The 26,410-nt window shown below is 48.4% G+C and overlaps 1 protein-coding gene across 1 annotated transcript in view; it reads right to left on the bottom strand.

Annotated features, from left to right (window-relative positions):
- Positions 1-2,544: 2,544 nt before the first annotated feature.
- FLT1 (fms related receptor tyrosine kinase 1) overlaps positions 2,545-26,410 on the bottom strand; it is a 177,076-nt gene continuing 153,210 nt past the window's right edge. Inside the window, exons 21-30 of the mRNA XM_059144865.1 lie at positions 23,385-23,541; positions 22,855-22,952; positions 22,002-22,124; positions 20,356-20,467; positions 18,730-18,829; positions 13,273-13,378; positions 12,867-13,009; positions 10,570-10,654; positions 8,710-8,804; positions 2,545-5,645 (exon numbers count right to left, since the gene is read on the bottom strand). Of these exons, the coding sequence (XP_059000848.1) occupies positions 5,444-5,645; positions 8,710-8,804; positions 10,570-10,654; positions 12,867-13,009; positions 13,273-13,378; positions 18,730-18,829; positions 20,356-20,467; positions 22,002-22,124; positions 22,855-22,952; positions 23,385-23,541 (1,221 nt within the window). The 3' untranslated portion in view covers positions 2,545-5,443. The remainder of the gene's footprint in view (positions 5,646-8,709; positions 8,805-10,569; positions 10,655-12,866; positions 13,010-13,272; positions 13,379-18,729; positions 18,830-20,355; positions 20,468-22,001; positions 22,125-22,854; positions 22,953-23,384; positions 23,542-26,410) is intronic.

Below are 26,410 nucleotides of genomic sequence, written 5' to 3'. Positions count from 1 at the left end.
CATTCTGTTGATTACAAGTGAGTCACAAAGGCGTCTCTGATTCTAGGGGAGAGGAATTTGGTGGGGAAGTGGCAAGGGCACATTGCCAAAGGTCATGTGGGATGAGAGATGTTATTGCCACTATTTTTGAAAAATACAGTCTGCCACAGCATCAAGAGATGTCAGTTTAACACACAGGTGGCTGAGTTTGGAGCCTGGGAGACAGATCTGGTCTGTACATGTAATTTGCAAGTCATCATATAGACGTCATTTAAAGCCCTGAGATTGGTTGAGATCATGAAGGGAGTTAGTATAGACGGTGGAGAGGAAAAAGTCCAAGGGCAGAGCCCTGGGGTGACTGAACAATGTGTAAGAGGGACAGAAATGACCCATGAATTAGGAAGAAAGGTGTGCAATGTCCTGGAATCAAAGTTAAAACAGGCATTTTCAGGAATAAGGGGCAAGTTGTTGTTGAGTCCAGAAAGGCTGAGACTGAAAATTGGCTGTTGGATTTAGCACTTTGCAGATAACCGATACCCTTATCAAGGGCAGTATCCGTGAGCGGGACAGAAAGCTAGGCTTGAGAGGAATGAAGAGTACTTGGTGGATGAGGGATCATAAACAGAGACTAACCACCTCAAGGAATTTTGCTGTCCAGAGGAGTAAAGAAATGTATTGGTAGAGGGGAAAGAACGATGGAAGATTTTTTGTTTTGTAACATGGGAGAGAAAATAGCATGTTTGTCTGATCTAGTGGGAAAGGGACCAGCTGATGGCTGTGAGGGAGTGCTGTGTTTCTGGAGCTGGGTCCCTGAGCCTAAGAAGGAACCCAGCTGCATGAGGAGGACGTGTTTCAAACTGGCTGTCCAGAAGAGAAGGCTGACTGTGGAGCTCAGGTGCTGGCAGGCAGGTAGATGTGAGGGTGAGATTTTGAAGTTCTCTTGATTACCTCAATCTTCCCATTGATGTGGGTATAATGAATGTTACAGGTCGTGTTGGATTGCTTTGAAAAATGAATGAGTTTATTCCTCTAAGGCACTTAGCATAGTTGCTGGCTCATGAAGTTAATCTATTTTTGTCTGAGATTAAGCCCTTAATCTTTTTAAAATGGGTCTTCTGTGATAAGTTGTCATATTAAATGGGTTTTTTTCTTTTAACAATCTCTTATTGAGTAATAGCACACACAAACACACAGGTTCGCAAATAAGTATAGAACTCTGAATTATCACAAAGCGAACACACCTAGGTACCCAGACGGAGAAATAGAACATTTGTGGCATCTAGTTGGTTTTGTTTTGTTTTGTTTTGTTTCTCCCTTAAAATACCCTTAGTTCAAAAAATAGAATGCTAGTCATCCCTATGTTGGAATCCAGGATATTTTTGTAAAATTTACTGGCCTGTGAAACCCCAAAGTCTGGTAATATGTTTAACACTGAGGAATCCAATAAACCTTACTGGGCCATCCTTCTGCTGGAAGAAAGAAAGTAGCAAAGAAAGAAAGAAAAAAAAAAAAAAACCACAATTCCCAAAGGTCCTGTAAGTTTCCAGAGTCATGAGAAAATTTCAAAACGATGATGTGACACCAATTCTTTGAGCATTCTTTAAGTCATGTGCTTTGATGAGTGACTTTACTCTTATGTTATGAAAATCAGTAATATTTTTGAAGGATTTCCAATTTGTGAAGATAAAATGCCTTGTGCCCTCTTCAGTTAACTGCACATTTTGCTTCTTTCTTGCCTCTGTACCCAAGAGAATCAGCCTGATTTCCCTTACATGTCTCCAGTCTAGTTTCCTCATGATGTTTTTAGGAAGGTGATATAAGACCACTTTCTAAGATGATGTGTTGGTCACTTCTGTCTATTAGTGATGATCTGAATTATTTCTCTTTTTAGGATGTAATCCACCAAAAGACAAGCAAAGGACACTTGGCAGGTGTACTTTTCTTAGGGAAGCTCTTGTGTCTTGGGCTTTTGTCTAATTACTTTGTATGGTTCCCTGCACACCACCTCTAATACTCAACCGTAAATGCACACACACACCCTGTAATTGTGGTCATCATTTCTTAGCTGAAAATCAGTGTCTGGGAAAACCCACCTCTTTTTAAGTTAAGGGTATTTCCATTTGCAGCCAGCACTTACCCTCAGTGTGTACATTTTACTCTGATTGTGTTCTTTTTTTTTTTTTTTAAAGATTTTATTTATTTATTTGACAGAGAGAGAAATCACAAGTAGGCGGAGAGTCAGGCAGAGAGAGAGAGAGAGAGAAGCAGGCTCCCACTGAGCAAAGAGCCCGATGCGGGGCTCGATCCCAGGACACTGAGATCATGACCTGAGCCGAAGGCAGCGGCTTAATCCACTGAGCCACCCAGGCGCCCCTGATTGTGTTCTTTTTAGTGTTTTGTTTTCTGGACCATGTACCTAGCATGAGTTTGGTTTTGATTTACTGATGCTTTAGAACCGTCATCTTGCAGCACAGAAAGAAAGCTCTCAGAACACCAGTCCTCCACCCCCAAGGAAACCCGTGACCCCTTTTTTCATGTATAAGCAAATTGGAGAAAATATGTAGATGTTTTTAGAAGTTAATTTTATTATATGAAGATAGCATACAAAATACATTCATAGTGACTAGAGATGTAGGACCAAATTAAGTCTTACTTATATCTGCAGCATATATTCTTGGTATGTATAAAAGTAACTTTAAAATTCCAGTCTCCTTAAATAGTCACGCACAAAACACACACACGTATATGCACATACAGTCACTACCACTGTCAAAGATGCGCTCCTCTTCACCAGGGAAAAGGGGCCGGCAAGTATCTGTTTCATGTCTGACATTCTTACGGGCTGGGAAACAAGGCACAGCTAGAAGACCTACATGACATTTTTCAGGATTTGGACGAATTTGTTCCATGGGCTAAAACGAAGGTCTGAGCATCACTTCTTAGACTAACTAGATACAGACTTGCATATGGTTTCAGTCCGTTCCACCCACACTGTTACACATACATGGTCTCAACAAATCCTGAAAGGAAATGCTGCTTTACTTGTCAGTGCCGACTATTTTTGTCATAAATGGCAAGTGGTTCCAATAATATCATCGGTTAATTAATGTTTTAGTTTTCAGTGCTGTTTAATAAATGTTCAGGGCCGGTAAACGAACCATTCCGTGGCAAGCCCTTTGCCACTAGATAGACCCATTCCTGCAAGCTTCCACTTTTCTTTCTGCATTAAGGCTCTAGATGGAACCATTGTTGACTGATGGACTCGTGGAGGCTATAAACCTGAGTCTTTGAGCAGCTGAATTAACACAGTTCTAGTATATGTTTTTGTTTTGGAAAGATGGCATTACTAAAGTCTGACCAATCCAGAATTAGATCATTGAAATCAAGATGCAGTACCTGTAGTGAAGGTTTTTGTTTTCACTCACTGCTGGCTCCTTATTTGATTTGAAAGCATGAAAGAATTAAGGTCTTCTTTTATTTTCCCTATTCAACCTCCTTCTGGTTCCCTGATTGATACAGTTGCCGGCTGTCCCAGATGCTTTTGTGCGTGCAAAGAAGAGGAAGAACAAAGCTTATCCCCTCTTCTGGTCCTGGCCTGGTTTTGTTGGCCCTGGGCTCTTGGTGGAGAAGCCTGCCTCACCTCTCTGCCGGCCAGAGGTTTCCCCAGCAGAGCCACCAGTGGTGCACCTGCCGCCTCGCTTGGGGTGTGCTGACCGTCCCAGCTCTTTATACTAAGAACCTTGAAACCAGAGTGTGACACACAGGGAAGGAAGCAAAGATTCTTCCAGTATATTTCAGGTTCTAGAGTTAAGTTCCTTGCATAAAGGGAAGCATATTCTTCTCTACCACCAGAAGCAGCAGGTCACTGTTGTCTGTCCAGCCTTGACTGGTTTTAGAAGGTGCATACATCCTAAATACATAGCATCAAACTGAGCCAATTGAGAGAGCCAGGGTCCTCAGACCCTGAAAAGTCGGCACCTTTGTGTACCCTGTCTCCCTACTTCCATCATCCTCAGACCCAAGGCAAGGTCCAAAGCAGATGAAAAGAGGCTTTTCTCCTCTTGATGGCTCATTAACTAATATCCTGAGTCCCAATTCTAAAAGTATCTTGCATAAATTACATATCACCTTTTTTCTCAAGGAGCATAAAGTGCTTAATAAACATTGGTTAACGTTCTTCCACATCTTTCCAGTAGACTAGCATGAGACAGTAGAATCCCCATTAAAAAGGAAACATGGTTGACTTCCTAGCCTTTGGGTCCCAACCAAACCAACAGGGAGTTGGTTTGGTTGGTATAGAGATGGGGTTTTCACTCTGTTCATCCTGTTTTGGCTCCATCTGTCCTGGTTTTGGTATAGAGGAAACCATCCGCAAGACTCATTTTCATCCTCCTCAGCTTCCTTTTATAACTAACTGGACAAAACAGGTTAATGTGAAAAATTGAATGAAGTATCTTGATTATATATTAAGACTCAAAAAAGAATCTGACAGTATTTTGGAACATGTGGCTTAAAGCCCGACCAGTAACCCTAAACAGGCCAAACTCGTTCCAATTAGCTTACTCAGAGCAAGGAACCTGCTAAGTGTGAGGCCATCACGCTGCAGAGCCAGCTTAGCTCAGGGTGAGTATTCAGTGTATCTTGCTAGAGGGGCCTGCAGTCTTGGCTCAGATTTAAGCACAAGTTCAGTGCTAGAAATTTTCAAATGTGCCATATATGGGAACGGGCATAGATCCAGTCCCATAGGTAAGATTTTAAAATTTGTTCTGTAGTTCCAAAAAAATACGTTCATCCTTTTCTTGCCTGCCAGAATCCGGAAAATGTCCCCTTGTCCTTCTGTCCTGCCTGCTCCCTGGCTGAATTCTCTATGTGGACTGGGTTCGGTCAGGCTGTGGAAGCCACAGCATGGTCATGGCTGATAGCCCTCTCCTACTCCCTTCCCATCTGGGACAGCACAGATTCCCTACAGTGCTCCGTCCTGTTGGCTCTCTGCTTCCTTTCTCCCTTCTTTCCTTCTCCTCCTCCTATGTTGCTTCTGCTAGAGGACCCCAGAGACATTGCACAGGCCGGCTTGGGGCTGGTTGCCTCCCGGTTCCAGGAGGCTGGGCCCTATCAAGTCCATACTGCACTGCGGGATCAGTGCATCTCCCGAATCATCAAATGCCCTGTGGTCTCGGGGGTAGGAGCAGGTAAGTCATTGGGCTTAGAAAGGGTTTCTCTAACACACTGAATAATGTGAGGATTTACCAGTGGTGTTTTTCACTTATCGCTATTACTCTATCTGGGGTTACATTCTTGTTAGTCAAAAAGAAAAAAAAAAAGCACTATTAAAAATCACAAAAGGCAGCTTGTTCCTGTGGAAAGATAAAGGTGTAAATTTATATATGTGTCATACTGGCAAAAGCTAGTTTTCAGGGGGCATAAATACTTGTGTGGTTCTAGAAAGAAGGTGATGTGTCAAACTTTAGACAGGTGGGGTGGAGTATAAGACCACCGAGTTGTAGTCTGGGGGAGGAGAGCAGCACGAAATCTTCTTTTCCAGCTCTGAGTTGTCATACGTGAACCTGCGTCTTCCTCTGTTGATGTGCCCACACCCGGAAGGGCAGAAAGCAGGCGGCGTGAGGTCAGAAAGCCCCGACTCCTTGCTTTTACTGGTTACTCTCAAGCTAAAGAGAGAAAAGAAAAATAAATAAATAAATATTGCGAAACCGATTGCTTGAAAACAAATGCTAACGTCCACTCCTTCCTGTTAGGTCTTGGCTCATAACTGTTCTAGAGCTAATGATTATTGAACCCCTTCTCCGTCTCAGGTCAGGGGTTCTGTTCTAGGGCCGTGCGCTGTTTCTCTACTACTAGCTTGGGGGCACCAGGTAGAGAGATGCCTTCCTCTGGCCAGGGACTGGACTGAGTGAATAGATACTGCAAATCCATAATCCTGGGTGGGAAATAATTCCAAGACGGGTATGGCCTTCCCCTAGTCTCGGGCCAGCTGGCTACCGGGGTAGGCTGAAAAATGCCCCCGCCTCTAAAGCACGTTGATCTCAAATCCCTGGAACCTGGGAATAGTGCTTTGACAAAAGGAGTATTACCTCATGTGGCAAGACAGGTGATGAAGCTAAAGGTCTTCAGAGGAATCTCGGCTCTGCCAACACCCTGGTTTGGGACTTCTGGCCTCCAGAAGTACAACAGAATGACTTTCTCTCGGCTTAAGCCTCTAACTTCGTGGGGATGTGTCACAACAGCCTCAAGAAACAAACCACTTCAGACAGACGGATCAGTACGGCTGTTTCCCTACCATGTTTGTATTCTAGAAAATGGATATTAGGGGACTGTCGCTAGCAAGGCTCAAAGGAGAAGAAACTGGCTTCTGGTTCTTTGTTACATCCAGCCTGAGACAGACACACAGGGAAGAAAAGCTGCTCTTGTCCTTTCAAGTTCGTTTGTTTCTTCATGCTGGGGTGAGAACGAGAAAACCTCGTATGTTACCGCGTTATTCCGATGGGGCCTGGGCTAACGTCAAGCATTCGCCGTATTTTTAATGTCAAGAGTCGAGGGCAAGATGATTGCTTTCCTTCACAGGGATCTTGAGTAAGATCCCCAAAATAGGGAACAAAAGGTGGTTGGTAGTCTGCTTTCTTTTCTCCCTTATCTGCGTCATCTTTGTGAGGGTCCCCTAACCCGCTCCCCTCTGAGGGGACTCTGCTCGGGTACCATCACGGTGCTCATGTTAAAAGGAAACAAGTGCGAAGACCTGCCTGTCAGTGTGCCTCCCTTTCAGACTTCCTTGTGGTGGTTAAATTGTGCTAACTCTGTCACTGAGGGGCATTTGGGGCCACATTTTGACGTGGATCAAGGTCAGCGAACTACAGCCTGTGGGCTGGCCATCTGCTTGGTTTCCTTTTTTTTTTTTTTTAACAGCTTTATTGAGATACAGCTCACCTGTTTAAGGTGTGCAGCTGCAAGGTTTTTAGTATATTCACAGATGGTGCGACCATCAACACAATCGCGTTTAGAACATTCTCCTCACCCCGCAAAACACATACCCAGTTGCATAGCCGGTTACCCTTCCTCCCCACACTTCCCACCCCCGGCCCTAGTCTGCCACCGACTGACTTTGTTTCTATAGATTGGCCTATTCCTGGCATTTACGTAAAAGGACTCCTACGCTATGTAGTCTGTTGTAGTCTGTGGCTTTGTTCACTGAACAGTGTTTCCGGGGCTTGTCCACGCTGTAGCATGGGTCCGTACTTCATACTTCTTATTGGCAAATAATATTTGTATGGGTGTACTGCGTTTTATCAACTCATCAACTGAAGGGCAGTTGGCTTGTTTTTACTTTGGGTTATTATGAATGCTGCTGCCATGAACTTTTGTGACTAAGCTTTTGTGCGGCCGTACGTTTTCATTCTGTTCGGTATATACCGAAGGAGGGGGATGGCGTGACTCGAACCTTTGGAAGAACTGCTGCTGTCCTGTTTGCCAAAGGGACTGTACCATTTCCCATTCCCACCGCAACACACGACGCTTATAATTTCTCCACATCCTCATCAACGCCAACTTTTCGGTTCTAGCTCTGCTAGTGGGTATGAAGTGGTGTATCGTCATGGTTTTGATTTGCGTTTCCCTGATGACTCATGACCTTAAGCAACTTTTCAGGTGCTCATTGGCCGTAGCCATCTGTTTCTGTAAAGTTTACTGGAACATAGCCACACCTCCTTGTTTATAGATGGGTGATGGCTGCTTTTATCCTACAGTGGCAGAGTTGAGTAACTATTGTTTTTAAGATTCTATTTATTAGAGAGAGAGAAAGAGATTGAGAATGAGCAGGGGGAGCAGGACAGGAGGACCGGGAGAGGGAGCCTCTTCTGCTGAGCAGGGAACCCGATGTGGGGCTCGATCCCAGAACCCTGCGATCATGACCTGAGACGAAAGCAGAGGCTTAACTGACTGAGCCACCCAGGCACCCCAAGTAGTTGTTTTCTATGTGACTCCTGAAGAAAAAGTCTGCTGACCCCTGGTTTAGAGGAGAGAGGAGCACGTTCTGCCTCTGAGTGAGACGGGCAGGCATTGAGTCGGGAAAGGTGGGAATGCCTTATAGGTCAGCTCAGCCTTTGCCTGTCCAGCACAATCCCTAGGTAGAGAAGAGCACAGAGAAGCTGCGGTGATAGGGCCGGTCATGTAAAAAGCTGGGGCCCAGGTAATTCCAACAGCACTTGCCAATGGCCACCATAGGGAGGGTGGGGTGCCAGGAGCCAACAAGAAACCAGCCTTCTCTTGGAAGCGTCGGCTTCTCAGGATGGCATGTATTAGGCCGGGAAAACAGGACCGTGTGCTTTCCCATACCAATGCTGCCAGCCCCGGGTATAAGCACGGGCCAGCTGCCCTCCCCGCCCCCATAAGCATGTCTCCATTTGACTTTTGCCCTGTTCAGTTGGGCCTTGAATCGGGCTCCTTCCAGCCGAGACACTGTGTTTCATGTGTTTGGACTGCCTGTCCTGCTAGAATTGTCCGCACATTTCTACTTCTCGAATCCTTCTCAGCACTCGGTGCTCATTTCTTTGATTTTTATACCCTCCTTCTTGCCCATCTGAGGGCAAAAAGTGCTTTTCTGCAATGCCTGAACACTGTAGTTCAAGAGGGTGAGTGGTCCCCACTGAGTTTTCCCCAGCATCTTCCTTCATACCCTTCCCCCCATCGGCTGGTCACAGAAAAGACCCCCAGCTTCCTTACTCAATCTTCACAGAGGCCTTGGGTTTGCTCTCAGCCCAGGTGAAGCGCTTCAACAAGGGGGAGGCCAGCAGGGTGCTGCTGTCCACCTGGTAATCCTGGAGGGAGGAAGGAAACAGAGGTCACTCCTTGGCTGACCCCAGAGAGGTCCGATGCGGGGGGGGGGGGGGGGGGGGGCGTGATACTGGGATGCACGTCTGAAGTCACGCCAAGCTCTGTCCTCCCCTGCCTATTAAGACCAAGCACTTCTCCATATGTGCAAATCAAAGTGTTGTCAGTGGCAATAAACACCTATTGTATTTCTTGTGAAACCTACCAGCGGAGACCCTGCTTGACTTTGAGGTACTTCTTCCTGAAGGTGACAAAAATACCTTTCAACAAAAGGGGAAGCTTCAGGTAACAGGAGAGCATTTTTCAAAGTAAACTTGGATGCAAATGATTGTATACAGCTATGAAAGCGAATTATGGCAGAAGATTGTTGTCTGTGAGTATGCCGCTATTTGGGACCTACCTAAATGCAAACACTGCGAGACACGTTATAAAGGCCTGGTGTTTTTTTTTTTTTTTTTTTTTTTTTTGTGGACCCTATGGAATTTTTGGGCCCTCCATGGTCACGGTTTGCAACAATTCCTTTTTCTCCTTGGTTCAGCTTTAGCGTGGAGTCCCAGGCAGGCTCCTGCGTACTCTGCGTTCCCAGCGTGTGGACTCCACACTCTGTCCCTCTGAGCCTCTGACAGGGCTGTGTTCAAGTGTGTGTACTCACCAGCAGGCAAGCCTAAGTGAGCAAAGGAGCTGCTGCGGTCCCCACTGTATCGGGCTGGGGGAGGGGTGAGGTGGACAGAAATCTTCCCTGTTTAGTTCAGCATCGCTTCCTGGCACTTAAAGCCGGCTTAAGAAGCAGAAAAACAAAATTTCCAGCTACTTTTCTTTTGTGTTCTGCGGCTTAGTTGTAATGCTTTTAAGTGTTCCAGTCATCTTTTCCTCTCTAGTGTGTTTGAAACTCTCCTGGTGCTTTCTAAATGACAACAGTGCTGGGTTTCAAGGTCACAGTGTTTGCAGACATCACCTTCCCACGGGGGTGGGCTTCCCAGCCCTTTCATGGGACCTGGGCCTTACCAGTGCCCCTCAAACTTTGCCATGCACATCTGTCCCCTGGGGACCTTGTGACAGGGAAAAGTCTGACTCCATGAGTGTGGATGGGTTTTGAGACCTGGCATTTCTAGCCCGCTTAGTGACCACGGTGCTTATCTGGAGATCACACTTCAAGTGTCAGAGGCTTGGTGGCAGAGGGGTACTCTCTCAACCTCACATCCCAGAGTTTCAGTGGGACCAGCTGGATAAAGCCTTGTGTTTGCCGGGCTACACTGTTTTCTCTCAGTGTGGCTGGGTAGGACTGTGGCTGTTCAGCTTCTAGAACCTCAGTGGGAAGGAGCACGAGGCCTGGGTCGACTTCTCTCAGGACCGCAAGGCTATTCTTAAGGGAGAGCTTTTTGTTAGATCCTGAAGACCCAGCCACTCACAGCTTTAAGTTCCTCCATTAATCTGAAAGCAGGATTCCATCTTTGATCGCCAAGAAGCTTAGAAACACTATGAGGTTTCCTAAGGGACTCAACTATGCCCAGGTGAAGACGTGGCCCTGGAGTGAATCCAGGGTCATCGTCAAACTATAGAATTACCCGCTTTCAAGTTAGCTCTCTATAGCTAAGTCTTGTTAAGTCTGTATAGTTAAGTCTTGTCACTCCCCTGAAATTGTCATTTCCACCACTACTCATGACTGACCCCCACGGACTGAGAGCCACCAGACTACCGGAGTTTGGATAGAGACCGCAAAAAGGCCTTGAGTATGTGAATCCCATTACTCACATCAAAGATAGAGGTGGTGTTTGGTGAAAGTTCTTCAAAGGTTTTGATTCTCTCCAGACTCATGAAATTGAAAGCATTTACGTATCTGATGAAGAAGCAGAAAGAATAGTCAAGACAGGAAAATGCATCCAGCTTTTATTAGCTGGGAGACTGTGGGCACTGTATCTTAGCTGAGGTGAACCACAGTCCCACAGGAATCCCCTGGCTCCTGAGGCCGCAGGTCTCCTGCTCTGCGTGCCCCCTCGGGATCTTCCCATGGCAGGCAATCCACACTGCATAGTTTTGAGCAAAACCCCAGAGGACCCTTGAGAGACTCCTCAGTGGCTGGGCTTCCAGTCCCTTGTGGAACGGGAAAAATGTGAGGCCTAGAAGAAACCTGAATCCTCACACGGTCTAAACACCCTATCCTATAAAGGAGAGAAATGATGCCCAGAGAAGGGATAGGATTTGATCACGTAGAGTTGCCTACTTCTCAAAGGGTGTGAGGAGACCAGGGAAATGACCTTGCAAGGCCACACAGCTGATGTAACAGCTAGTCCTGTATATTCTCTTCTGGGGTTCCAGATTGGGAGAAATGGGGAGCATTTTTGTGTTTTCTCCTATAACTACTGGTCTGTTGCTGAAGACCCAGTAGGAAGGCTGCAGAGAGCTGCACTATGTGCTTCCTCCTAAGGCAAGTTCACCTACAGACTGAGTTTCTCCATCTGAAACCCCATCATCACCTGTAAGGCCAAATTTCTTAGCTAAGCTAGTTATTGGCCGAAGGCTTAGCAGCATCCTAAAAAGGCAAAAATAACTGACAACTTCCTTCCCCCACCTCTGATACAATCAGATATCGCTCATCCCAGCTCGTTTTTTAATCTTAAAAAAGGGTGATTCATCTGTGTCAGCCTCTTGGGCTGGTTGGGAAGTGTGAGCAGGTACCACTGACCTATAACCCACGACCACAGATCCGGGCTGGTCTTCTAGGCCTGTCAGAGATGGCTATTGGTCCTTTCAGACTGCCCCAACCCTTCGCCGTGCCTCCCTTGGCTGAACTGGGGCCAAAGCTCTAGGGTTGTGCCCACGCAGATAAAGATGCCACAAAGCCCACAGGATAGTCTAAATGTCCTAAAAACTGCTTTGATGGCATGGGAACAGGGAGCAAGTATCCAACCACCTAGGTTACAAACTCCAATCTGGCGCTTACCATTTTGGCAAGCCTCCTGCCATGGAGCCTTAATGTCCCCGTTTGTGTGACAGGACTAATAATACCTGCTGTAGAGTACTGTTTAGAGCATTAAAGGAATTGATGTCCACAAAGAGCTGGGCACAGGGCCAGGCCACACACAGCGTGTGTCTGTGTGCCCAGTAGTACCGAATGCATACGATACGCGTGGAACCGTTAGCAGCAGTGAACATCCTCCTGTACTGTTAGGACTGGTGTGTGATGCGTGTGTAATCACTACTAAGGACGTGCTGATACACATGTAACCACTTGTGCCAAACGTGTGATACACATGTAATCATTAGTACCCAAGAGCCAAGTCCTGCCCCCCCCCCAGTAGAGACACTAAATCAGTATTTTTCCCCTGTATCTCTTCAAATTTCTCTGCAGTAATGAGAGATAGGCTAGTGTGTCAAGTAAGGAAAAAAAAAAGTTTAATCTAAGGCCGTATTAAAAAAAAATTATGGGGAGGGAAAGAAAGAGGTAGGAGCATTCTAGAATAAAACTGAAGAAAATGTAATGTGCTGTTCTTGATTGGATCCTGTGTTTGTCTTTTGTTTTTTCTTTTTTTTTTTTTAATTTTTTATTTATTTGTCAGAGAGAGAGTGAGTGAGAGCAAGCACAGGCAGACAGAGTGGAAGGAAGAGTCAGAGGGAGAAGCAGGCTCCCCGCGGAGCAAGGAGCCCGATGCGGGACTCGATCCCAGGACGCTGGGATCATGACCTGAGCCGAAGGCAGCTGCTTAACCAACTGAGCCACCCAGGCGTCCCTTTTTTTCTTAAGGTATAAATGACATTTGGGGAACTTAAGGAAATAGGAATATTTAATAAGGGAACTATGCGTTTCTTTGGTGTGATCATTTTGACGTGGCAACACAGGAGAACGACCTTCTTACAAGATTTTGGGGTAGAATGTTATAATGCCTTAAGTTCTCCTTCAGTTAGTTCAGCAAAAACAAAAAAATACACCTATAAAGTCTATACATAGAGACAAAATAGAGCAAAAGGTTAACTACAGCTGAATTTAGGAGGTAGACCCGTTGTCTAATGTTTGAAAATGTTATAAGACTGAGGAAAGAAAGAAATCTTACCTGACATTATCAGAACTTCCTGAATTAAACTTTGGATGTGAAATATCTTCCTTGAAGAAGTCATCAGAGAAGGCAGGAGGTGAATATGTGAACCCACTATTTCCTGTCAGTATGGCATTTAATGGGATATAGTCCTTGCCATCCTAAAATACCAAAGATGGAACTCTAATTATACAAATTTCTATTTCAACCCATGTCTGGGAAATAGGCCAGCTTCAGCTGTCCCATTTCTGCCATCTCTGTTGTGTTTTGGGAAGATAATTGTGCATACACACACGCATACATGCACCACACTTAACTGCTAATCTCTGCTATTAATAGCTCTTACACAACAAACAAAACACCCCCTTGACTTCTATTCAAAGGCATTTGGGGCTTCTCCTATGCAAGATAATCTCAGCTTTACCTGTTGTACGTTTGCTTGAAGCAAATCGCCTAGCTTTTCCACAAGTTCTGCAAATCTTGGCCTTTCTTTTGGGTCTTTGTGCCAGCAGTCCAACATGATCTGGTAGCTGTCGGGGGGGAAAGCACAACAGAAGTAGCTGAAGACCAGTGGTAATCGTGTAAATTGCCCCAAACCCATCAGCAAAGTGATGCATGTTGTCCCGTAGACCCAGACTAGGCTTCCTGTAGCATTTCGTGTTCGCCTTCGTGTTTGGACGGGGATAGGCCACACCCTCCCATGCAAGGCTGCTGGGACCAGGTCCTGTAGTAGTGGGAAACACGTCTACAAAGGCAGACTAACAAACCAACCCTCTGGAGCCCATCGCCACCCAGGTTCTTTGGCATGCTGGTCGGTCTGCAGGAGGGAAGGCGTGAGCTGCTCTTGAATAAAGCTGGGCTCCTGAGAAAGGAAGCCCCACCATGGACTTGCACTTGACTGTGCCGTGGAGCGCTCCTCCCCCCACTCTCAAAAGCAGGGCAATGTCCCTTAAAGGTAAAAGCTCACATACACACCAATATCCATGGGCATATTGTTCGTAGTACTTCTAATCTCAGGCTGTTAAGAAGCCTGAGCCATTTTTTTTTTTTTTTTTTTAAAGAAGCATGTGGTGTGTCCATGGCCTCGTGGCTCCATGATAGAGCTCAGCAGTGGAGACGGGTGGAGAAGGCATTGTTTACAGGACCCCTGTCCCTTCCAGAAGGTGAACATTTGTGTAGAGTGTGGGTCATTCCTTGGGCCGCCTGCAGGTTCTTGCATACGGCTCCGCCCCGCCCCCGCCCAGCTCCAGCATTTCAAATTCGCCATCACCAATGGGCCTCCCTTACCTCTCAAGGAGCTAGGTACAGACTGAGTGAGGTATGGACATGTTTGTCTTAATCTCCCAGAAGCTGGGTGGTGTCCTGGGATTTAAACGTCAACAGGCTTCCCCTACAAGTCTTCTCCTCTGACCTTGGAAATTGGAAAGGTATTGGGTTCTTCTCTTGGTCTTGCTGGAGGGAATGCAGGTTTCAGCCTGCCCCACCCCCTCTGTAGAACAGAGGCCTGAGGCTTGGAGATTTACCCTCCTTGGGCTCTTGGCTCTCCTCAAGAGCTGTTTACTATTTGTAATCTCTTCTCTTAGAAGATCATCTGGGCTAGAGAGGTCTCTGACCAAGTTGGAGCAAAGTCCGAATGGCCTCAGAATTTGGAACCGGATCAGAACCTGGCTGTTGGCGCTATGGGGGAGGGACCACGTCTCCACACCCCTGACCTAGCTCAGGCCCTTCCACAAAGGTACTCCAGTATCTGATGTGAAGTCAGACTGGTCTCTGGGAAGACCTAGCAAGGCTAATCTGCAAAATATATATCCTGACTGAGGAGGGGGATAGAGGGGGATAGAGGCAGTGCTCCGAGCTTCCTGGCAGCTGGAGAAAAAGAAGAGTAACTATGTGATGCACATAAGGCAAAAGTTAAAAACAGACCAGATACTTGGAAGAAGCCTGGCTGTTCCTAGAACTGAAATCCGAAAGAAAGCTGTCCTACATGCCTCTCAACACTGTCATTTCCATCTAGGAAATAACAACTTCATGGGACTGTCTTGTACCTTGTCCTTCAGTGTTGGCCAAAGCCTGAACAGCAGAAGTATCACTCCGGAGAAACGACTCTGAGAGGCAAGACACTGTGGTCCAGGCTGTGTCTCCTCAGGTCCCCAGGGCAGGGGTGGCCCCGTGTGGTCTTTGGACAACCTCCGTGGGTACCGGTCTTCAAAGGCAAGCTCCTCTACTAGATGGTGGAGTTGAGCGCCTACTTTCAAGTGCCCAGCGAGCACTTTGATTAAGGGACTGGGGCTCTTAAGGATCACTTGTCTGAATCACAGATTCTCCTGACTTTGTCCAAACTGATAGGTCAAGGCTCTTCTCCGAAGGTGGCTCTGGTTCCCTCTGGTCTGCGTATTTCATCTACTGTACCCATTTTACTTAACTCCCAGGAGGTGTGGTGGGGCTCAATGGGTCCCAAGAGCTGGGAAGGCCAATGTCAAGGACCACTCTACGAGGCTCAGTTTGCAGACACGCAGGATACTGAGAGTGAGGAGGGGGAACACAGGCTCTCCAACTTGGGACCTATTGTCCCCTCTGTCTAGGAGACCTAGGACAGGGGCTGCAGTGCCCAAGGCCCCTGGCTATCCGTGACCACTAGCCTCCGAGCCAGGGCTCAGGACACTTGCTCTGTTCAGGCAACCCAGGCCAGCCTGCTAGTGGCCAGAGGTCTGAAGGGGCCTAAGACCATCTGCCCGATCCTATGTGGAACTCATGGTTTACTAAGTTTACACGGTTGACTAATTTTTTGAGCTGGGTGCAAAAACGTTTACCAAGGAGACAGGAGGTCACTGGACCAAGCCCGTGGTCCCACATCCCCTGGCTGCACTGGCTGTGATGTGATGAAGGCCGGCCTGCTTCCATCTTACCAGCCTGAGGCCGAGGCCGTTCTAACAACGAGCAGTCCTGGAGGCTGTTGGAAGGACATTCAGTGTATATGCGGATAATGTATAAAAGGTAACCAAAGCAAGAAAGGCTTGAACCAGGCCAAAAAGAGGGATAGTCTTGTTGGGGGCCTTGGCTTCTCCCAGTCAGTACCCTTTCCCTGCTGAGCCAAACGCTTCTCCCAGTCAGTACCCTTTTCCTGCTGAGCCAAACGCCGCCGTGAACAGGATTCTCCCTGGCTTCTCTCAGCCCAAAAGCCCAAACTAGCAGAAGGGACCACCTACAACTACTTGCTGTTTTTATTTTGATTCTCGGTTTCGGATTTCTACTTTCCTTTCCTCTTGCTTAAAATCCAATGCAAATCATCTCCGCAAACACCAAAGGAAAAGGAAAAAAAAAAAATCAAAACATTCATTGCTTATTTCCTTATTGAAAGACATCTGATTAAACAGGCCCTGGGCAAGGAACCAGCCACTCAGGGTCGAACCGTTTACATCACTAAGTAAACAGGTTGAGCCCAGTAAAGAGACATGAGCTGCACCCACCCCAACAGCCCTCCCTGAAACCAGCTGGGGGAAGGGCTTCCTGTTCAAGCTATCACCCAAGCCCCCAAATGCGCGCCACTTTAGGCCAAGTTCAGGTCACAGGGGCTAGTGCTGAGAGCTGTACTCTGTCCTCCACCCAGGCCTTCCCGCTGTGGAGCAAACAAGAAGGCGTGTTACGCCACCAGCTCTCGAATGCTTGAGAATGGCTGAAGGTTTGGATTCTAGCCTTCTGCGCACACATTTCACAAAGCCACTGCTTTTCACCGTTTCTATAACTCCCCAGCGTTGAGGAACCATCCTTTTGTCTATAGGCTGCATGGTTTTTCAGGGGTTTCCTGGAGTGGTTCATGTGGAGACTTAAAGCTTTGATAAAGCTTTGTACCTCTACTGTCCTTTTGGACTGGAATCTGGACAGGTATTAGACCCTGCAAGCATGTAGCCTGGTGTTGTGGACTCTGGGCTCAGACACACTTACTAGCCATGTGGCAGACCACTTAGGTATTCTATGCCTTGGTTTTCTCACCTGTGAAATGGCGTGAATAATTGTACCTACTTTGTAGGGTGGTAATGAGCATTAGGTAAGTTAGTATGTGTTCAAGGACCCTTAAGACGGTGCCTGGCACTTAAGCACTTAATATCTTAAGCACTTAAAAAATATTAAATGTTACTCAGTTATTATTACAGTTCGTAGTTGAGAACTAGTCTTGTGATTGTCAGATTTTTAAAAAGAATTATTTATTTATTAGAGAGAGCAGGAGCTGAAGGGCAGAGGGAGAGGGAGAAGCCAACTTCCTGCTGAGCAGGGAGGCCGATGCAGGGCTCGATCCCAGGATGCTGGGATCATGACCTGAGCTGAAGGCAGCCACTTAACAACTAAGCCACCCAGGCACTCCGTGATTGTCAGGTTATACGAAAAGTGGAAGGAATATTCAAAGCATGAGTGGACACATTAGAGAAACCTTTTTTTCCTAAGGAATGTGGAATATATTTCTAATTTAACAGTCCTGGGATATAGGGAAATCCATCTAAAAGGCTTCTAACCATCTCCTCTGCTACTTAGTCGATGGAGGACACATCACTTCACTTTTGAGATGATTAGTTTCATTATTCATCAAATTCAAATTATGACATCTGCCTATTTGCCCCTCAAGGATTGCTGGGAGCTTTCGATGGAACTGTGTCGGGGAAGCACTTAGAAAACCATAAAGTGCAAAGTAATCTCATTTCACTCCAGATCTCCCCGCGGTTGCCCCTCTCCACCAAGCAAAAGGAAGCAGGCGATTAAAAGCTCTCTGTACCTTCCAGGCTCCGCAGCTCAAATGTCATCCTGGGGGCTAATCTAGTTCCGTTCCCAGGTCTCAGGAGCCCTGCATCAAGGTCTCCGGACTTTCCTGACCAGACCCCACAGTCGCCTGACAAGACAGGCGCCCCAGCTCCTTTCTGCACTCCCGCTCCTTCCCGGAGCTGCCTTCACGGGCCCTGAGTCTCCCCCCATCCCCCCATCCGGGGCCTGACTTAGTCTTGTCTCCAGATGCTTAAGGAAAGAGACTGCAACCTTGAGCTTTGGCCAAGCCCACGCTTCCTTTATTCCCTCTGACTCCTCCCCAAAGGCCATCCCAGGGCTTCTGACAAGACCCCATTGTGCAGGTAGGACAGGGAGGGCCGCCTGCCGGTTCAGGAAAGGTGGTGCCGCCGCAGGAAGGCCCGAGTCCTTGTCAGCAGCTGGACGGAACTGCCCGGTGTCATCCCGTTCCTGCTTAGGCCTCAAAGCGCAAAACCTCCACAAAGCTTCAGGGGCAGCAGGGTGTCTGAGGGAGGTCAGCAAGTGTTTGCGCAGTGGAGAATGCCTTCACACGGAGCCTAGACTCTAGGACCGTAAGCGGGGACCCCCTCAAGAAGTTCCTCAGAGCTGCCAGTTCCTAGAATGAGTCTTGACAAGTCGTAATGCCCACAGAGCCTTCTGGGGAGGATGATTACCACTTCATTCGGGAGAGTCCCCTTTCCCTCTCCTGCATCTTTTGCCCTGAACTCCACATGAAAAGCCCTCATGGGTGTCTAGCGTGAGTGGAGGACGCCCTCCGTCCCCTGGGGCTGCTTAGCTCATCTGGCTTCTGCTTTGGGAATGAGGACAAGGTCTTGTGTTCTGTGCCTGGGTGGTCTGTTCACTGCTCCTGCGTTCATGCCTAGAAGCTCAACTTCTGAGTTCAGTTCCAGCTAATGGCCTTGAAAAGTCATGTCCGTGCTCAAGAGAAGTAGGGAGGCACAGGTCAGGGATAATGTGTCCCGCTTCCAGCAAGTACTCCCAGCACAGCTGGGCCCAAGAGGGGCTGAACGTCAGCAGGACTTCCCCTTTCGAAGGTGTGCTGGTGGGGAGAGCACGGTCGGGCGGGGAAGGGAGCACACGGGGGGCTCACATTTCAGGAGTGGCGTACTGGGGGGCCCTCATCCTCATGCCTTCCTTCAGGCGGCTGCAGAAGTCCTCGTCCATCTGCACACCCGGGTATGGAGACCCACCTGCGGGAGACAGCGAGGGAAGCACAGGGCTTGTCATGGCTGAGGGTGCAGAAGACCACGGGGCGGGAGGCGGGGTTGGGGGGACGCGAGTTCATGTCTGCCGCCTCCCTTTAAACTGATGGCTTAGGACCATATCCCCCATGGAATGGATCACCACAGCCAGTACCACCCGCAGAGAGGCTCTGCAAACCCTGGTCAGCCAGTACCACAGGCTTGCTTGGTGGGTCCTGTGGTGCTGGCTGTCAGAGGCCCACAGGCCGTTCCCATGTCAGGAGAAGGGGTGTCCTCGGCAGGGCATGCCCCTCCCCCAACAAGGAACTCTCAAGAAAGCCCGTCATCTGAGACTCCTACCTTGGGTGACTGAGAATCTTTTTAAAACCCCAGTGGACCTGGGCTTGGATAGTCATGGGTCATTCACACCTCAGTGAGAATGCTTTCCTTCAGCACTGTCTTGTGAATGCTGCTGGGAGCAACCCGAGGGAAGGGGGACCTTGAGCTCCAGGGTGAGACTGAACGGGGTAGGGTGTCTGTGGGCTCGAGTGTGCCCGAGGCGGGGCCCAGATTCTGCCTTCCGCCAGTTCTCCCGTCCAGGAGACCCACATAACCCTTCCTTTTAGGGGGATGCTTGGCTGGAACTAGGGGCAACTCCGCCTCCCGGCCGGCTCTGCTCCAGACCTAGCATCTAGTCTCTCTCGACATGTGTTTGTCTGCACTTTCTAGTGTGTAGGAAGCAGCTGGGAGGCGTGCGGCTCTGGCCCTGTGTCACTGTGGGGCCACTGCGGACGCCAAGCTGCTTTCAAGGACTGGAAGCAACAGGTGTCTGTCATCGAAAGCAGGGGAATGATTTTCACACATTACAGGAAACCAGGGATGTTACTGGGTGACTTTTATTTGCTCTGAAAGGCAAATTTTTGGCAAAGTCTAAAAGACTGTTGGCTAGACCCCACACTTGGGAGGCCTCGGAGCATCAGTGTGTGTCTGGGAGCAGATGTGGGCCCTGTGCACATCTGTGTGCCTGGGATCTCCAACAGGGCTTCTCACCAGCCAGCATGGATGTTATCAGAAGCAGAATAAATGCAACCGTGTTCCCATGGCTCATCCTTGGTAAACCAGCGTCTAGGGCCAGCTGCGCCCTAGAAACCAGCAGCGGCCCGTTTCTAACAGTGATGCCGGGTGAGCTGAGCTTGCTGGGATCTTTTTAAAGAGGGGAGGGTGGTGCGGGGCGGGGAAGAAACAAGGCGTTAGGAATTGGGGGGTTTGAGGAATTAGAAGAAGCGAAGGAGAGGGAAAGTAGTCAGACCGGCAGAGGTGATGCTGGCGCCCCCCGACCCCATGTGTGTCCTACAGAGTGTCCTCGCAGTACAGGGCACTCACGCGTGCACTGTCCTCATGGGAGCTCCTACAGGGACCCAGGCATCTTTTAGAAGCTGGTCTCAGGGTAGGTCTATCAGGAGGACCCTCGACAGAGGATGTAGACCTTTGGTTCTGGGCCATTTCTTTGCTCCCTTCCGTCCCCCCAGATTTACCTAGGGAGAAGATTTCCCACAGCAGAACTCCGTAAGACCACACGTCGCTCTTGGTGCTGTAGATTTTGTCAAAGATAGATTCGGGAGCCATCCACTTCAGAGGAAGTCGAGTCTAGAAAAGGGCGGGGGGCCTTGAGCAGAAGGACTGGAAACAAAGCACGTTCAACCCAAGCGCCCATAGGTTCACCTCCCAGAGAACACGTGGCCCACAAATCATTTCCTAGAACAGCTATGGTTTCCTAAAATGGAGGAAACTCTCATAACACGCGTTGTCACCCTAATAAAGTGGACAATGTCGGCTGAGCCCCTCCCATGTATCCAGCCTGTCCTCCCTCCAGAACTCTGGAAGCCCTTTCTCCCCTAAAAGGCATGTGCTCTACGGGGTTCTGGCAAAGGCTGATCTGAATTAGGACACATCTGGAAAAATCGACGGTTTTCAGGGCTTTGGTTTTCGGTGTTTAAGAAGGAGGATGTTGAAAGGCATTGCTGTATGAGAAAGGCAGGATTCTAGAGGTCACTGAATCGGGGAGCGGGCAAAGGCGCTGGAAGGAAGGAAGGTGAGAGATCACTGAGGAGACCGTTTGGCTGGTTTTCAAGTGTGGGGACAAATCTTCCATCTCTTCAGACAGCAGGAGTCCCGGAGGGTTAGGCCTTCACTGCAGATGGACAGGATTTGACAGGAACTATGGGATCACGGCAGGGTGGGGGGCGGGGGGAGAAACAGAAGTGGGAGAGGCTGGAAGCGACAGAGATGACAGAAAATAGGGACAGACTTCCAAAATGAGCGCTCCCGAGGCAGATTTGGTGTTCTCCTTTTATAAGAAGAGAGTGCAGAGCAGTGGTTCTCAAAGTCTAGCCCCGGGAGCAGCTGTGCCTGCAGCCCCTGGAAACTGGTTAGAAAGGCAGACCCTCAGGCCCCACCCACGACTCCGTCAGAATCCCCGGGGGGGGCGGAGCTCAATCAGTTATGGTTTCATAAGCCCTCCAGGCCACATGAAGTTGGAGAGCTGCTCCCTCAGTCCTCCTCAGAGCCCAGACACTGGCTTCAGCCCCCGGGCTGGAGAAGAGAGGACACAGGAGGTCACCCACAAAGGTGAAAAATAACACTCTGTTCAAAAACAAGCACAGAAGAGAAGCCAGTGGGAGCCAGCAGGGAGATGCTAGGTAGGAAGGCAGGCATGGGAGGGTAAACCATTTCCTCCTCCTCCAGATAAGACGGATACCCTCCCCCACCCTTTCCTGAGCTATCCACACCTGCTGAATCAATCACCCGGGTTTATTTGAGGGAAAGAGTCCAAGCTGTTCCTTCCAGCTGTACAGAGTACAGGGAACTCCCACAGGAGTCGAAGGGGGGCAGCGAGGGGGGTCTTCCCAGGCCCCCCACTGGACTGAACACCTCTCGGGGTACCGGGCTCTGGCAGTGCTGCCCGAAAGGTACCAAGCCAGCAATGGGGGAGAGAACAGAACCAGGAGACGGGGGTCTTTCTGAGCCCCCCGCGAGGGCTCTCTGGTACACAGCCCATCTGGGCTGCACGTCTGCACAGAAAGCAGATTTGCAGGGAGTGTGTAAATATTTACCCAGGGCTTTGGTCTGTGGTTTAAAGATGACGGTATAAATGAGTCAAAGAAACACCACACGGACTTACATCTCCTTTTCTCACATAATCGGGGTTCTTATAAATATCCCGGGCAAGGCCAAAATCGCAAATCTTCACCACATTGTTCTCAGATAAAAGAATATTTCTTGCTGCCAGGTCCCGATGAATGCACTAGAACGAAACAGTTACGTCATCACTGCGTTTCCTTAATCTGACCCACCGTTGCCCTGTGCCTTTTCAGTGTCCTAATTCCTCTTAATTGGAGGATCCATTTCACATGCTTCCTTCACATGAAGGGAGCGACTTCCAGAGCCCATGGGGTGACCATAAACATGAAGGCGTTTCTTTACATATGGGCACCCCCCTACCCCTCCCTAGGCCCCAAAGCCACAAAATGCCCCAAGTCCGCTTTGCCACTGGTTGGCAGGACAGCGTTCCTGGTAAACCAAGCTGGCCATCGATGGCTCCCCGTGAGCAAAATCCCATCACCCCCGCCCCCGCCTTTAGACCTGAGCCACCAAGGTCAGATCATGATCTGGCTGCAACTTCGCGGCGCACTCCACATGGATGAATTAACAGGAGCTCTCCCAGGAAGTTGTGTATTCTGAAATTCTGGCCAGTTTTGAAAACACCCCAGAGGGCAATGTGGACAGTGGTGGCCAGATTTGTCTGGTCGGAAGCCTGGGGAGGTTTTCCCCTGGAATCCAGGTCTACTCATGGGTATCCAGGGTTCCTCTGTCCCTATCAGGACAAATCGAAGCACTTGTTGTGATGTTTCCTCTACATAAGTCTAAGCAAATACTAGGAAGGGCAGATTGAGAGCCACGGTGAGCATGAGTCCATAGAATGTCCACATGTCTGGGCCTGGCAAAGAAGAAAAGCAGTAAAAGGCAAGGCTGACCTTTCTGGAAGACAAAAACTCCATGCCTCTGGCCACTTGGAAACTGTAAGAAATCAGATCTTCCATAGTGATGGGCTGCTTGTAGAAATCATCAGAGTCTGGAAAGCATTAAAACCGTAACTGTTTGTAATGGTTCTTGTTATTCCACCAAATCCCAGTTTATTGGAACAATGTTAGCAAAACATAAAACCAACAAGTAGATCAGAGTTCATTTTTAAGAGCATTGGAGTTTCAACATGAATATCAGAGATTTTTCCAGGCCTCCAGCCCATTCTCCCCAAGCATGGGGTGGAGGGGGGGGGGATGATCCGTTTGGACAAAAAGCCCTGAGGGGAGACAATTGCACAGTTCCCTGTCAAAATTAGTAACTCTGTAAATAATCTTAATTCAAATCTTATCTCCTCAGGACATTACCCTTCAAGTCTCCCACGGATGTTTATTAGGGTGATAAATAAGAAAAAAATGTCAGAGATGCACAGTATGTTGTAAAAATATCTCAGACTGTAGGACAGGAAGGAATTAATACCTACCCTCCTCTTCCTCAACATCGCTCAGACTTTTATCTTCCTGAAACCCAGAGCTTGCGAAGCTCTCGCTGCTGGTGACACTATCTAGTCTTGGTTTCTTGTCTTGTTCAAGGTCTGGCTCCATTTTTTCTGTCTTAGGCTCCACGTGTAATGCGGCATCCTTTGGACCGAAAGAGAAGGGACACAGAGGAAAGAGAGTTTCAGAACAGCGATGGGGGAAACTGATCCCTCCAGGGGCCGGGCGCCTGAGTTGGGAGAATGTCCTTGCACAAGATGGGTGATAAATTGGTGGCAACGGCCCTAGGGCTCAGATGTCTGGCTCTTCACGGGGTTCTGGAGTCTGTTGGGCTTTCGAGTGGATTTCAAGATAGCATCTTAGGTACGATAAAGAAATATTAACAGTCACTGGTATTCACCGAAGGCTTGCTCAGGGCCACCAGTATATTAAGACTCTTAGGGACATTTTCTCATTTAGTCTTTGTGACAATTTTATGAAGTAGTTATTGCTGAGACAGGAAGAAACAGGTTCGGAGGAGGCCAATAGTAAGTCACATGCGAGTAGGAAATGGCAACACTTGGCCCCAGCTTTGGCCAACTCCAGTCCATGCCTGTAACCACTTTTCCCGTACCGCATGCCACCTTGTGAAAGATGATCTGAATAATAGGAACAAACCCCTCGTGGACTTGGGGTTTCCCTTGGCATAACGCCTGTGAGTAATGAGAGACGGCCGTACTTAACGATTTCTCTAGTATCTTTGGAGAAGTCGGGAACATGACCATTTCTTTGTGTCGTTCCCCCTCCCCCATTTAGAACAAAGATCCAGCTGAATCCTGGTACAAGTAGAGAAGGCCTTTCATCCCGGACTGGCGATCCAAGCCCTGGTGTGTAATCTGGCTCTTTCATTAATTATGTGATATGGGGCAAATCACCTCCATTTTGGGGTTCCATTTTCCTCCCTGGAAAAGCTCTATCTTACGATATTTGGTCTCCTAGGAAAGGATGTGTTGGTTCTGAGTGTTGGAGTGGAACTGGAAAAGATTTTTATCATCTTTGGTAATTCACCTGGTAACTGTGACACTACAAACTTGGCGTGCCCGGTGGCCTCGTGGCCATGTGCTGGTGGAGCACAGACCTCGGCTCAGTCACACGAGCTGTCAGTACTGAGGAAGGGGCTGAGAGGGACTGGGGCCCTTGATGCACCTGCCTTGAGTGGCAGAGCTGGGACTCGCCAGCCACACAGCACGGCCTTGCTTGGCTTTCCCCATACATGTCACCCGTTAGGAGAGATCGTTCCACTAGAGGGCGCAGTGGGAGTAAGCAGAGGACAGGAGGGAGCCACCGCAGGGACAGCCTGACAAACTCAAGAGTGGGAGGTAACCAGGCTCTTGCCTTACCATAGCCCCCCAGGAGCCCTGCACGGGGGAGGGACAGGCAGGCCGCAGCATAGACCCGCACTGCCACCCCACATGACCTACCTGAGAAGAGGTAAACTGTAATTCTTTGTTACTGTGTCTCCCAGAGGCAGTTAGAGTTGGTTCTGCTCAGCTGGGGACTGGAATTGGATTTCTCACGAGACCCGGGGTCAGAACACAAGGCAGCAGGGAAAAGGCACTGGCAAGGGTGTGAGAAGGAAAGTGCTCAACAGGTCTGCCCACGGCTCAGCAGGCGACAATCCATGCTCTCTGCTCTCCAGGCCGCCTTCATCCTTGTCCTCCCAGGGGTCCCAGCCCTGGACACGTCTGCAGGGGTCATAACTCAAGCTCCCTCACCCCCCCTTCTTGACTCCCCATCAGTGCTGCATTCAGCTTGGCTTACTGGTAACCACTGCCGTGAAATAAAGGTGTATGTATGGAACTTTCGAGACTCTGGCAGAATGTGGTAGATTTATTACAAGTAGTATTGAGAGATCCTGCTGCATTTATTTGGAAAACGAAATATCCCATTTCTATTTAGGCTTTCAGTTTTTCCTTCACTTTCTCTTTATATTCCTTTAGGTTCCAAATATGAAATACAGCCATGTGTTTTCCATGAAAGCACTGAGCTCCACCAACAGGGGGGTGAATCATTAAATATAGCCAGAGGAGGAAGCAGAGCCTTCTAAACAAAAGACGCACGAACCCAAACGTTCCATCCTGCCCAGGTCCCTGGGGTATGCTGCCGCCTTAGTTCTTCTTGAAGCCAGTCCAGAATTTCAGGACTGAGGGGACTTTGCACTGCTCCCAACCTGGGCCACCACTTTCCCCTTTTACTTAATGGTGTTTCCCCCCCCCTCCCGCCCCACTCCACTTTCCTTATCCAGCCTAAGGCCCAGAAAAGCTTTGCAACCGTTGTCAAGAGAGCGGGGGCTCTTTTCTCCCAAACTTCACATCTGCATAAGTGAGTGTCCTTAAGGCAATCTTTCACTTGACTTTTCTGGGCACATCTATAATGTGAGAGCATGAACTAGCTGAACACAAGGTCCTTTTCAGATTCAAGATTTTTTTTTTTTTTTTTTTTTAATAATTTCTACCCCCAGTATGGGACTTGAACTCAGGACCCTGAGATAGAGTCACATGCTCTACTGACTGAGCCAGCCAGGTGCCCCTTCAACTTCAAGATTCTAACTACTGGAGGGCATGGTTTAAAATGAGAGACAGGAAGTTCTTGATAAATGTTTCCAAGTCGGGTAGACCACCTGTGTCTTCAGTTGGGCCAAAGTTGGAGGCATGAGAAAACTGGCCAGCTGGCCGGTGCTTCTTATTTGTATGTTCTATGACTACCATGTGATAGATGTGTGGATGTGTGGCACTTTATCCATTGTCTAGGTCATATAGATCAGTGGCATTAAGATGGACTCTCCCAGTCTTTTCTCGCTCAGTGGGTCAATCGGCACAATGACCATTAACATGTCTGGAGTGCTTAACTCGGTGAAAAATGTGATTCTGTCAACAATGGCATGACTTCGGTGCTGTCAGTACCTCCATTTAATAAAGGAGGGAACTGAGACTGAGAGATTGAGTAACTTGCCCAAGGTCCCAGATTTTGAGTG

This window comes from Mustela lutreola, chromosome 13, assembly GCF_030435805.1.
Source record: "Mustela lutreola isolate mMusLut2 chromosome 13, mMusLut2.pri, whole genome shotgun sequence".
Classification (NCBI taxonomy): Eukaryota; Metazoa; Chordata; class Mammalia; order Carnivora; family Mustelidae; genus Mustela; species Mustela lutreola.
Note: the sequence above shows the minus strand (reverse complement) of the source record. Positions and strands in the feature narration are given on the sequence as shown.